At 32.5% G+C, this 13,228-nt stretch overlaps 1 protein-coding gene across 9 annotated transcripts in view; it reads left to right on the top strand.

Annotated features, from left to right (window-relative positions):
• The window catches only part of LOC106061706 (phosphatidylinositol-binding clathrin assembly protein LAP-like), a 50,420-nt gene that overhangs the window by 14,427 nt on the left and 22,765 nt on the right, over positions 1-13,228 (top strand). For 4 of the 9 annotated variants that reach the window (XM_056034221.1, XM_056034227.1, XM_056034228.1 and 1 more), the window contains exons 2-11: positions 2,315-2,457; positions 3,604-3,679; positions 5,688-5,790; positions 6,288-6,327; positions 6,743-6,799; positions 8,224-8,335; positions 8,455-8,561; positions 8,855-8,896; positions 10,630-10,665; positions 11,730-11,753. In XM_056034221.1, the coding sequence (XP_055890196.1) occupies positions 2,315-2,457; positions 3,604-3,679; positions 5,688-5,790; positions 6,288-6,327; positions 6,743-6,799; positions 8,224-8,335; positions 8,455-8,561; positions 8,855-8,896; positions 10,630-10,665; positions 11,730-11,753 (740 nt within the window). Of the gene's footprint in view, positions 1-2,314; positions 2,458-3,603; positions 3,680-5,687; positions 5,791-6,287; positions 6,328-6,742; positions 6,800-8,223; positions 8,336-8,454; positions 8,562-8,854; positions 8,897-9,792; positions 9,808-10,629; positions 10,666-11,729; positions 11,754-13,228 lie in introns of all 9 variants that reach the window. The other 5 variants (XM_056034223.1, XM_056034229.1, XM_056034224.1 and 2 more) reach the window with 4 other exon arrangements.

The raw sequence follows: 13,228 nt of genomic DNA on the forward strand, positions 1-13,228 counted from the left end.
GTATTGGTGTTCTTTGACACAGGAGAACAGATTAATATAGCTCAAAGCATGTTAGTTTTATAAGAATTAATATGCAAACATGAAATTGAATAAAATAAGATAAAAGACCCCAAGGTGGCTAGGTTGAATGAATAAGGTTTTACTAAAACGTTTTACCAAATTAGCCAAGGCAGCAGATGATAAAGGAAAATAAAATTGAGAAGATATGTGGTGCTTTAAAATTTTGTTATTTCCAGCAGAGGGATTGTACTATGTGTGCAGTAGTAGACCCATTACAGAACTCATATTTCACTGGTAAGAGTTGAAATGAGAATGAAGCTGGGGAATGGGAGTGCAAGAGCACACATGTGTAACTATTGAAAGTATTGTGTAAACTAAACTACTGTTGGCTGTCTTTTCTGGTTTAGGTTGTGGCAGAGGAATAGGGGTCTGGAAGTGTTGTGTATATTACAAACTTCTGTGTGCTGTGTCTTCTCTGTTGTAGGTTGTGGCAGACAAATTGGGGGGCTGGTTGGTATGGAATCTCTGACATGATAATTGTTTGTGGGTGGGGTAAATAAGTAATAGACAAGTACCCCCCAATTACAATCTTGATTGTAAAGGTGTCATGTTGGACCAGAGTGTGAGTCATGGGGCTTAGTGGCATTGGAATAAAACATTTTAATCGTTTAGTAATGCACCTTAATTAAAAACTAGGTTTTATCTTGTCTTTATTTATTTGATAAAAAACACATTTTGACCATATATTCTATTGCTTGGACTTTTTCTTTCTTAATGGCATATTAAATTGTTTTAATTAGCATACTTTATGATGTGCTTAGATTTGTGGGGTGATTGATTGGTGAAAAGTGTTTATCTGCACAAAAGTAAGTAAGAGTAGACTTTGATTTAACATGCTTATAAATAAGAATGTTTCTTTATAATGAAAATATAATTGTGCGAAATTTCAGCTTAATCTGAGATGGGTGTGAGAGAAATAACATGTACAAACTTTTTACCAGACAGTTGATATAAGCTTTGTAACAAAAAAATGATAATCATTTGATTAAACAAGAAACATAAAAAAAATTATTAAAATCCATTTATTCTTTATGAAGCTGATATTTTTTTGTAAGAGCGATTACTTTGCACTTAATAACTAATGCTTCGGGCAGGAAGGGCTCGTTAGCCTCGGCTGGCTACCCATCTAGGAGAAGGAAAACTCTGAATCCAAACCTCTGCTGCCTTGCGGCTATACTCAAACATGGGAAAGGCTTCGGGAGACAACTCTGAAGAAAAATTAGGAGCTGGTGACCCTTAGCAGACTGCTGCACACTGTGCTGCAGACTGGCAGAGCCTGCGGTGCTACTGATCCCAAATTGTATAGGATATTCTGTTCCTTTGGTCTTATCAGCTGTGCTGAAACGGGAGAACTGCTGGGTGGGCGACATCGTTCCGACCATAGACAATGCTCAGGCTTTCATCTCGCCAGGTCCTCTACCACCAAAGCGAAAGCCACCTTGACATGCAATGTATGTGGACGGGAGAGACTCTCCAAAATAGGGCCCCACAGCCATATGAAAAAGTGTTCGAGATGAACCATAGTCGTTTCTCGACTGAAGGAGGCCAATGAATGATGAATGAATAACTCATGAATGATAGATTTACAAAGGAATATTTTCATGGTCTATTTATTTATTAATCTCTTTACTGAAGACATGCATGATTTCCCACTGACGGTTGTTCAAAATAGACACATTTAATTTTAAGATGATTATTTATTGAAAAATGATATGTCAAACCATAGTTTTTATACTGTTGGGCTGCTAAATAAGTTGTTATTTTTTTTTTTTTGCCCTTAAGATATGTACGTAAACTTTCAAATTTTTCCATTTTTGAAATCTGTTCAAGGTTCCTTCCATTAATTTGCAAACTAATAATAGGAATTTCAACAAAAAAAATTATAAGTGGATGTATTCATTAGATGTAATATACTAGTCAGACATTTTAAGACCTTATTTTACTTTTACTGAACTGTATGGAGAAAATGAAGGTATCAAGGTCTGATAGTAGATTATTAATGCAAAGAGAAAGTGTGTCTGCGAGTCTTTTGTAAAACTGTTAATCTGAAAAGGTTCTGTTATAACAATTAACTATTTCACATGTGTATTATCGGACAGCTGAAATGCAGGGGAAAAAATAGGAATGGTCGCCTACATTAAGATTTGATTGACAAGAGTGTACACATGATTAGAAACATTCATGTATTCTTTGCCACACACATGCCAAGTAAAACAACATTGACATTTTTCTATTCTGTTTTGTTTCTCCTCAGACTTACTACAGTGTACAAATGAACCAAATGTCTCAATCCCACAAATGGCAGATTTATTGATTGAAAGAACCCAACATCAGAGCTGGGTGGTCGTCTTCAAGTCCCTAGTGTCCATACACAATTTAATGAACTATGGAAATGAGGTAACTCAGTAACATTTAGTTGTTGCATTTTTAGGACTTGAAACAGTGATTAGTATTTTTTTTTTTAAACAAAACGCACAGATAAGTCATTTATAAATATGCACAGATTCAACTTGAGAGTAGTTAAAAATTCAACTTTCACTGCAGTATTTATTAACCTCAGTTTCAACAGACCACCTTGTTCATTAGAAACTTCTCAGCCTACACAACTAAAACATGTGCCCCACTTTCCTCATGGCTACATCACATAACACACACACACACTCTTAAACAAACTATTATTTTGTTGAAATATTGACGCTTTTGAGACATTTCTTGACTTGTGCAGTTTCAAACTTTAGGTACTAACTGTTGTCTTGTCCTCTTGTTTCTAGTTCTAGATTTTTCTTATCACTTGAGCTCTGACTGTCTCTTTAAATGGAAGTGAGCAATTATTTTAATTAAAATTTAGATTTCTTAGAGACAAAATCAACCAAAATATCAACTGACTTTAAAGACTTACTGTATAAATTTCATGCTTATTTAGAATGTTCCGAAATGTTTTTCTTGCATCTACACTGCTTCAGTGTAAACACATGAAGCAGACATTTACAATAACCTAACATGTGGTTAAATTACATTTGGTTGGTTATTTTTAGATTCTTCAACACATTTTTTTTTTTCATGTAGTCGACATATGCATTTCTATTTTCTCCCAACTCTTGTTATGAATGAATTGCAGATAATCTCATTTTCTACATCTTTTGATTCTGTTATCATCCACTGGGTTACACTTCTCTTCCTAAGGACTTTGACTTCCATGCTTTAAAAGCTGTTTTCCTTTGATCATTTATTTTGATCTGTTGATATTTTTCAATAAATATATATATTCTGTGAACATTTAACATCTTTATTCAATTAGATTGATTCAGCATGTAATATTTTTTTTTTTTTAAAAGATGCAAAAGCTAGTCAAGCACCTAATCTGATACATTTTTTAAATTTTTTTATTTTATTAGTAAATCTTTTTTCTTTTTTTTTAGCATGTTAAGGAGAAAATTATATAATTAGGTTTGTCTCAGAGCAAGAAAAATGTGCATATGCTAGTTAATAAACCAGAAAAAAATCCATTTCAAGACTTTGTTGTATTCTTTGGTCTTTTTCCAGAGGTTCACACAGTATTTGGCATCTAACAATTGTTCATTCAATCTGAGTGGATTTGTGGATAAAGGTGGTGTTCAAGGTGAGACACATCTGTTGTCACAGACTAAACACACTCTTTGGTAGTAGGCTGCCCTTAGCCACATATTTGGCTAGTATTACACATTTGTAATCTGACAATCTAAGTCGGAGAACACATTCTGAAAACAGGGAGAAACATAAATTGAAATATTTGTATAAGATAAGATAATTTTTTTATTGATCCAATCAAATGGAAATTTAGTTTGACTACAATTGACAACCTCAGCGTAAAATTGTATAATTTTCTAATTAAAATAAGATAAAAAGTGAAGCTAAAATGAAAATTTAATAAATTTACATAATTCTAAACATATATTTTAACTCCTTCCCTAATAATTAGATTTAGCTAGCATGTTAGTCTATGCTCTGGCTAGTTTGATTTAGCTAGTTTAATAAAATAAAAGTTAATAATAAAAGTAATAAAAGTTAACTGAATCCTACTAAGTTGCACAATTTTAAACACCAATTTACTACATAATAGCTAATCCAAAGGAATTGATACTCTCTCTATAAATAAAAACTCTGTGACTATTTTTGGCTATAAAATTAATTAGTAATTATGAATGGCCTCCCCATGGAGCTATGGTATTTATAAAGAAAATCAAGCTTGATTGTATTGAAAGGAATAGTCCAAATAGAAAATGACAACAATAAAGAAAAATGTTGCACTACTAAAAGTTTTCAATATGGTGTTTCGAATAAATCAATAACAACATTATATAGGATTAAACTAAGCAGAGGTGTAGCTAGGGTGGGGAGGGGGAGAATTTAAAACTTGACGGGGGCCCCCAAATGAGTGTTTTCTATATTAAATATTACACAGAATGCATGGGCCCCCAAAGAGGTCAAGCCCCCAGGTCCCCAAATGATGGCAAATTCCTAGCTATGCCACTGAAACTAAAATCCATGTCTGAGAGAACTTCAAACATGAACAATGGATGTTAGTTTAATAATTTAGTTGGACAGAATATTTTACAATTATTCATAATAACTGTACATAACTTTAAAGAAAATAGTAGAATGAACATGATTTTCTTTTTTTTTTCTCTATTTACTCATATAATCTTTGAATTAGAAAAAAGTTATTTCCTGCTAAAACTATTTGAAGATGGCACCAAACCAATCTAAAATAGTTCTTTAACATTTTCAGTATGTCTTATTCCACTTGACAGGTCTCAATTATTACTTGTCAATAATTCTTTGTTGCTGTAATAATAATTAAATATGCTCACAACACAAATGGTCTAAACAACGTATATTGTATGGATTTTTCACCCAAAATTGTTATGTGATTTCATTTTAGGCCAGATTTCAAAACCAAAAATCAAAATATTAGCGAAATTCTGACTATAATTTAAAAGAATGGTACAAATTTCATAACAGTGTATTTATTTGTACTTAGATACTAGATTTAAGAAAAATTTTTATTCATATTTAATTATTTTTTTTTTTACATTTGTTTCATGAAAACTTTGAAGGTATATTCCCTTTTGAATTTTCAGGGAATGTTATCTACAATTATTGAAATAGTTTTTTTCCAAATAAAAAAATGCACTCAAATATCTTATCTGGCCACTGTGTGTACACAATCTAAGTTAAAAAGAAATCATTTTTTTATCTTAGAAACTAGTTTCCATGTGTATATACAATTAAAAAACTGTATGTTAATTATTGATCACACAAAAAAAAATTAAAATCAGAAATTGATTTCTAAAGTTTAGAATCGCTCCACTGCCTTGTCCTTTTTTTTTTTTTTAATGCATTTTGGTTGCATAGCTTCTTTCTTCCATTAGTCATTTTCTCTCATAGTCTATAATTAAATAATTAATTGGTAAAGTGAATTAACAACATGTGTTCAGGTCTCACAACCTAGCCAGCAAAGCATGTAACTTTCATTAGCGGCACTAGAAACATGAGGGACAAACATCACATTTAGAGTGAATATCCAATTAGAGTTTTCAATGTGTTTTTAAGCCTTTTTTGTTTCTACACCATCTCGTCCCCACCAGGTTATGACATGTCAACATATATACGGCGCTATGCTAAATACCTCAATGAAAAGGCAGTGTCGTACAGACTCATGGCGTTTGACTTCTGCAAAGTGAAAAGAGGGTAGGCTGACATTTTGTTGATCTTGTCTTCTGTTTGAAAGGTTTTAGCCCCATGAAAATCCATTGGATGAGCTAGTCAGTACGTGTATCAAGCATTCACTCTGGACTTTTTGTGTGGATTTTTTTGTTTTTTAATAACTGATCCACTGCAAATGTAGCTGTAGTCTCTGAAGCACCTGTGTGGCCTCTTTACACTGTTCTGAGAAGCCCATCATTTGTAGATGTCACCAATGTGAATGTTTTAGAGACCTTTTATTTTTAATCAGTGATTAATTTTAATTTGTAATTTTAAAAAAATGGCATGATGCTGTCTGTGATAGATTTAAAATATTGTGCGATATATACTTGATATATTTATCAAAATAATATTAATATAATCAAGAAAAGGCTATATGATAAAGGTTTATTAAATTTTAGCTTACTATCTCAATTTGTTTAGTCTAATTTTATTAATTAATAATTTAACATTGTTTTTCTATTTTGTGTGTGTGTGTATAGAAAAGATGATGGTTTACTACGAACAATGAACACAGATAAGGTAATTTTTTATTTAGCATTTTTTTTCCCTATAATATTTATAAATAGTTTTTAATTTTTTATGCTATTCCAGTAGACTAAATCTAGATCTATATTCAATGACTTCTGGAGTATTGTCTAAACTTAATGCATCCATCAATAAAAATGAACCAAAGTATTATCACTTGATAGAAGCTAATCCCTTCAATCAAAGTTGGCAAGTCACATTTTATCTCTGTCTATGTTTCAAGGCAAAATGGCCAGTGAAGACTAACCATTAACTGTTCTACTCACTAAAAAAAAATTATGTATTTCCATGTATGACTTACAATTGAAATCAACTTCAATTCTGTTTCATTTTCTCAAATGTATGCTTTGATTTAGTTGTGATTGAATGGTAATTCTTTCATAAATTTTAATTTTTGTTCTCTTTTCAGCTATTAAAAACATTACCAGTGTTGCAGCAACAGTTAGATGCATTATTAGAATTTGATGTAAGTTGATATCTAACCAATGTTTCATTGACTCTAAACATTTTATTAACTATCTTCTTTTTTGAAGTAACGTCTGTATTATATAAGATAAGATAAGATATACTGTGTTTAATGAATTCATATGATCTATATTTTATGTCTTTAATATCATTGGGCTAAAAGAAAATGTTGTTTGTATGCCCAACTGTTCATAGTGAAACTGATCTTCAGTTCACCTATATTGAACAAAAAGCTATAAGGGGTTAGGCTTAATTATTCACAAGAGTTTAGGAAAATTGGAAGCTCACTACAATGAACAAAATGGAATTCTACAAGGCATTTGTTTTGAGAACACTACTGTATGGCAGTGAGTCGTGGACTACCTTTGCAAAGCCCTTCATCCAAAGGATCTTGAAAATCACATGGCAAGAAAGAGAGTGTACCACTGAGATACTTGATCAAACAGGTCGTCTTCCCAGCATCTTTACAATCCTCAGACAACACCGATTGAACTGGCTTGGTCATGTCCACTGGACTATCATATCCCAAAAAAATCCTAGATGGTTTGCCCAGATACCAGGATGTCAGGGAGAAATATTTTAGAGCCACTAACTTAAAAGCACTATTCGATAATGTCGACCCTGGGAAGGCTCTGGGCTTTATCCGGGAAGTGGGGTTGTCTACGAAGATCTGATGTATGAATTTGTGAACATGTACTATTTACATTAGATTTTTACCAAATTATTAAATTTTTACTACCTTTACTATTTTAACTGTGAATAGACTTTGATTTTAATGATTTAACTGTATAGAATTTAGCCCTTGTTATGTAGAGAGAGAGTAGTCCTTAAGGACTGCAGGCACGACATGGCCTAAATTGTGCTGATGTGCCCAAAATCAAATCAAAATCAAATCCTTGATGGTTTGAAGATAAACTGGTCATCCCCATCTCCAATATGTGGATGTAATCAAACAGGACCTCAAAGAGGTGGACTTGATGATGACTACTGGGAAGAAATAGCCCTAGACCACACTATGTTGAGAGGGAGGACGGTGACCAAGAAAGCCTCAGCTCTGAGAAAAAAAAAGAGTGTCAAACGAATAATGGCTGGCTCCTCTACCACCAAAGTGAATGCCACCTTAACCTGTGATACATGTGTATGGGAATGTCTCTTGAGAGTGGGGCTCCACAGTCACATGAAACAAGTGTTTTACTAGATGAACTATAGTCATTCTATGACTGAAGGAGGCTAAAGATCTCACATCTTATATGTTTGTGCAATAGATGTCTGAAAATCCCTTTGTAAAAATCTGAACTTCTTGGAACTAGAAATTTTTAACCCCCAAGTTTACTTTGCTTATATAGATATAGTCTGCCTAGAGGAACATTAATGCATTAAGTAGATGTCGTCTAACTTGTATACATTTTATGTCCTCTTGGCTAGTGCACACCCAATGAGTTAACCAATGGTGTCATCACTGCATGTTTCATGTTGCTGTTCAAGGACCTGATCCGGTTGTTTGCCTGTTATAATGATGGTGTCATAAATTTATTAGGTGAGTGTTCCCAGTAGGAGCTCGGGGCAGAGCCAGTGTAGACATAGAACTATGACCACCTTCACTTATTTATCTGATTTCAAGTCTTGATACAAAACATTTTGTTTCGTGTTTTTCAGAAAAATATTTTGATATGAACAAAAAACAGTGTAAAGATGCTTTAGATTTATACAAAAAGTTTCTGGTCCGTATGGACAAAGTGTCAGAGTTTTTAAAAGTGGCAGAGGTCAGTGCTTTATACCTTCCTAGGGGTCTTTTTTATCTCTTTATTCTCCTTCTGTCTCTCTCTCTAAATGTATGATTCATTATTATATATATATATATAGAAATAATACAACTATTTTAAGTTAATAATACTTTTTATGTAATATTTGTCTTTTTATCAGAATGTATTCTATAGAGTTTTGAATTTGAAAAGTTAGTAAACTCTGTCTGACCCTTACTTTGCCTGTACAGATTGGTCATCTCTTTATTAATTTTCATCACAGTCTTTATATATTGTCGTTCCTTTGTTTACAGAACATGGGTATAGATAAAGGAGATATTCCAGACTTAGCCAAGGTAGGCCAGCTTGTTTCAAGTCCAGCTTGTTTTATCATTGCTGTCAACTTGTACTTTGATGTCGTTGATTTTGTTCGACATTAGGTTCTTTTGTTTGTGTTATTAGACTTAATCAGATGCTAGCAGTGTCTCCCTTGCTTCATTGTCAAACTTAATTTGCTTCACGGTCACTAAGCCTTTGTCATAGAGTAATGCAGGGTGTCCCAGGGTTTAACCAAACTAACTATCTTGTAAAGGACAAAAACTTAGGTTATTCTGCTATGTTAGTTGAACACATTTCTTGTATCTGTGATTGTCTACATACAAAATGAGATTGTGCTTATCATCATTTACAAAGGAGATGCACATCATCTTAGGCGAATCATTACTTTACAGGAGACTATTTTTTTTCCTTATTCACCTAAAGTCTTGACAACTTTTTAACTCTTTCTCTCCGTAATTATTTTCCACGTTCCCATGGAATGATTAATTTTGCTCATTAGTGTTTCACTACCCTGTTATGATTAAACTTCAATAACTTTTTTGTATGTAATCAGAAAATGTTATATTAGGTATAGAATTATAGGAGAATGCATGCTATTTTTCTATAACACAAATTTAAGTTTATAAAACCAAAAATTAATCTAATGTAATGGGGTCAAAGCAATGTTGGTATCGTCAGTTTGGAGAGAGAGAGTTAATCTACTTAAGTCTATCATGACCTTTTACATGTCTGTTCATACAAGTAGCAGATTAAAGTTTAGTCTATTTTCATTTGACTTAATTTTTATTGCTTGGCTTCTTCACACTGTTATGTGATACACTTTCAACTTATCAATTGTTGAAATAAATTATTTATTCACATTGGTTTTAACTTCTTAAGTTACGTGAAACTGCTATTTATACTTGAATTGTAGCCTCGCCTGAGACAGGTACATTATTCAATTTATTTATTTTGTATTATCTTTTCATTGATAACCTATTCTTTGTGGAAGAGGCTGTAGATAGCTTGTGTATAAGATTTAAGACTAGGATTCCTCTAGATAGCTTGTGTATAAGATTTAAGACTAGGATTCCTCTAGATAGCTTGTGTACAAGATTTAAGACTAGATTCCTCTAGATAGTTTGTGTACAAGATTTAAGACTAGGATTCCTCTAGATAGCTTGTGTACACGATTTATGACTAGGATTCCTCTAGATAGCTTGTGTACAAGATTTAAGACTAGATTCGTCTAGATAGCTTGTGTACAAGATTTATGACTAGGATTCCTCTAGATAGCTTGTGTACAAGATTTATGACTAGGATTCCTCTAGATAGCTTGTGTACAAGATTTATGACTAGGATTCCTCTAGATAGCTTGTGTACATGATTTATGACTAGGATTCCTCTAGATAGCTTGTGTACAAGATTTAAGACTAGATTCCTCTAGATAGCTTGTGTACAAGATTTATGACTAGGATTCCTCTAGATAGCTTGTGTACAAGATTTATGACTAGGATTCCTCTAGATTGCTTGTGTACAAGATTTAAAGACTAGGATTCCTCTAGATAGCTTGTATACAAGATTTAAGACTAGGATTCCTCTAGATAGCTTGTGTACAAGATTTAAGACTAGGATTCTTCTAGATAGCTTGTGTACAAGATTTAAGACTAGGATTCCTCTAGATAGCTTGTATACAAGATTTAAGACTAGGATTCCTCTAGATAGCTTGTGTACAAGATTTAAGACTAGGATTCCCTTGTTTTGATTGTAGGAAGATGGGAATGTTGTAATGCCTGTTCTTCAGAAGGTTGGTGCCTTGCCCCTTACTCCATTCATCCTAACCAATAAAATGTGTTCCATGTTGAATTTCTTCTGGTTCCAGTTTTAATACTTGACCTTTTTGGCTAAGCAATCTTCTTGATATGTAAAATAATCTTTAAAAAAGTTTATGTGTACAGCTCTCAATATTAGACACAGAACAATATGTAATGCGTATTCAATTTAAACCTTAAATTAAAAAATGTTTTAACAAAGTCCTTTTAACCCTTAAAGTGCTGATCTTTTTTACGACGAGTGCATACAAAATGGATTTACAATGCTAGTGTTTAGAGGCTAAACTACCACACGCGTCTAAAGGGTTAAGAAGATACATGTCTCTTTCCCCTTCTAATTGTTTGTTGTTACAATGACAATAGTTTCTTAAGGATTCATAATTGTTCAGCAATTATACATACACAATTATTGACCCTTTCATTCTGCAATTATCGTCCTCATATCCAACAGTCCTCTTTGTTTATTTTTTTGTTCAATTCTCTTTTGGTTAGTAATTACAACATTGTTTTGAAAGCTATGTCTTCATGGCATGTTTGAACAGAACATGGCTGACTTTGCTCATTGATTAATTGTATGGGTACCTAAGAAGTAATATATATGTGTAATTAATAAATCAATTATTGATTGCTGATAGTTACATATTTAGAGTACACAAACATTTAAGTTTTAGATGGTGTAGTTTTCATTTATTAGAAATCATTCTATGAATCTATTCTTTAAATTTACACAGCATCTAAAGTCTCGGTTAAAACTTTTTAATGTCAACTTTCCCCTTGTTTTACTTGCATATTATTTAGTTTGATTGGTTTTGTAATCTTTTTTATATATTCATTTAGTAGCAACCTCTTTTGAGGAGGAACATAAACTATTTAAAAGGTTTTGAAAAGAATATTGTTGTGTCATGTAGTAAATATTACAAGGTGTTTTTTTTTCTTTGGAGTTATCCATCTTGCAAGAGAGGTTCTACTTGTTTAGTTTACTATGTAGAACTAAGAGAAAAACTCTGTTTTATATTCCATTGATTTTGTTTGACTCTAGGGAATGAAAGAAAAATCCAGCTCAGTAAGTGCTTTGACAAGCCTTGCCTAGCCAACACTTTTATACTTGTTCTGCTTTGTACTCTATAACTAGTCTCAATTAGCTAATCACCCAACTATTAACTATCTTGATCTTTTTGTTTTGAAGTGAGAATGTGTTTCAATAGCAGCTTGTTCTAGTATTATTAATGCATTTTTTGTTTGTTTCATATTTGGCCACTAAAAACTTGAAATACACTTCAAAACAAATAAAAAAAACAAAACAAGTTGCATTCTTTAGACACAAAATTTGTGTTGGAATAATGACAGTAGCACCTCTCTTGTATGATACGCATTTCTACGTCTTTATTGACGATCTGATTATTTTCAGCCAATGTACGGGGAAGTTTTTTTTTTTTTTTTTCTGCATGTTTTCTTTTATACAGTCATCCCTCATTGTATTTAACATCCCTATGTGACAGCCATGACAGCCAGCTGTCTCCTTGTGTTGAGCGCTTGCTTCTTAAAAGGCTTTGAGCATACAAAGTATTGCAATCGAGGATGATATGATGAGGTTTGACTGTGGAGCACTGCAACTGAGAAAGTTACTAGTTTGTTAATTGTGTTACTAAAAAAAACAACATGTACAGTTTGTTTTTGTCCGTAATCCACTTAACCTAATCAAATGAAAGCCAACATTTTCTCAACTTTCAATCTTTATCTGCTTACACAGCATTATTATTACCTTTATTTTTTCCCACCAGCTAAATTACAATTTAATCAACACTGATATAGATTAAAGTTGATCATTTTGTTTTAATGTAGATTTCTATTTTAAAAACTTAACATAATGAATATAAGTTTTTTAAAATGTATAGCTTTGTGAAGTTAGCTTTGCATAGTCACTTTAGTATTTTAGCTACCAGAGAAGTTTATAATGTATTTCTTTCTTTATTCAATGCTAATTACCTTTGCTTAACAAAAATCTTCAAACAGCTTCAAAAGCCCCCCACTTCTCCCTTTTCTCTGTTTAAATATTTTGTTAATATTATTTTCAGAACATCTTAATATAGTGTTTATTTATGCTAGATTACACTTTAAGAATATAGGTAGCATGTTGTGGTGATCAGAGGTGGTTAGAATTTTTTTTTTTTTAAATCTCTTTCGAGGTCCTGTTCACTACAACTGTTATTTCATTAACAGTTTTGTTTATGATAGTGATTTAACTCTAGTGCTTGTTGGTCTTTAGGTTGACTAGACTGTCCTGGGGGGTGATCTACTTTGATGAATGTAACCTGGCATTGATTCATCTAGTTCTATCATGTTAGTTGCAGCTTAGACATGTGAATGTCTAGAAAATGTACTATAGAAGAAGAAGTAAATGGTTTTACTTGATACACAGGACGTTTCATTGGTCTTGGGACTCAACTTTAATCCTTCAGACTGCTAAAAAACTTGTTACCATTAGGAGATAAATTGATCATGTATTATGGTCAGCCAGTGTGGATCAACATCTCATTA

This window comes from Biomphalaria glabrata, chromosome 6, assembly GCF_947242115.1.
Source record: "Biomphalaria glabrata chromosome 6, xgBioGlab47.1, whole genome shotgun sequence".
In the NCBI taxonomy this organism is placed as follows: Eukaryota; Metazoa; Mollusca; class Gastropoda; family Planorbidae; genus Biomphalaria; species Biomphalaria glabrata.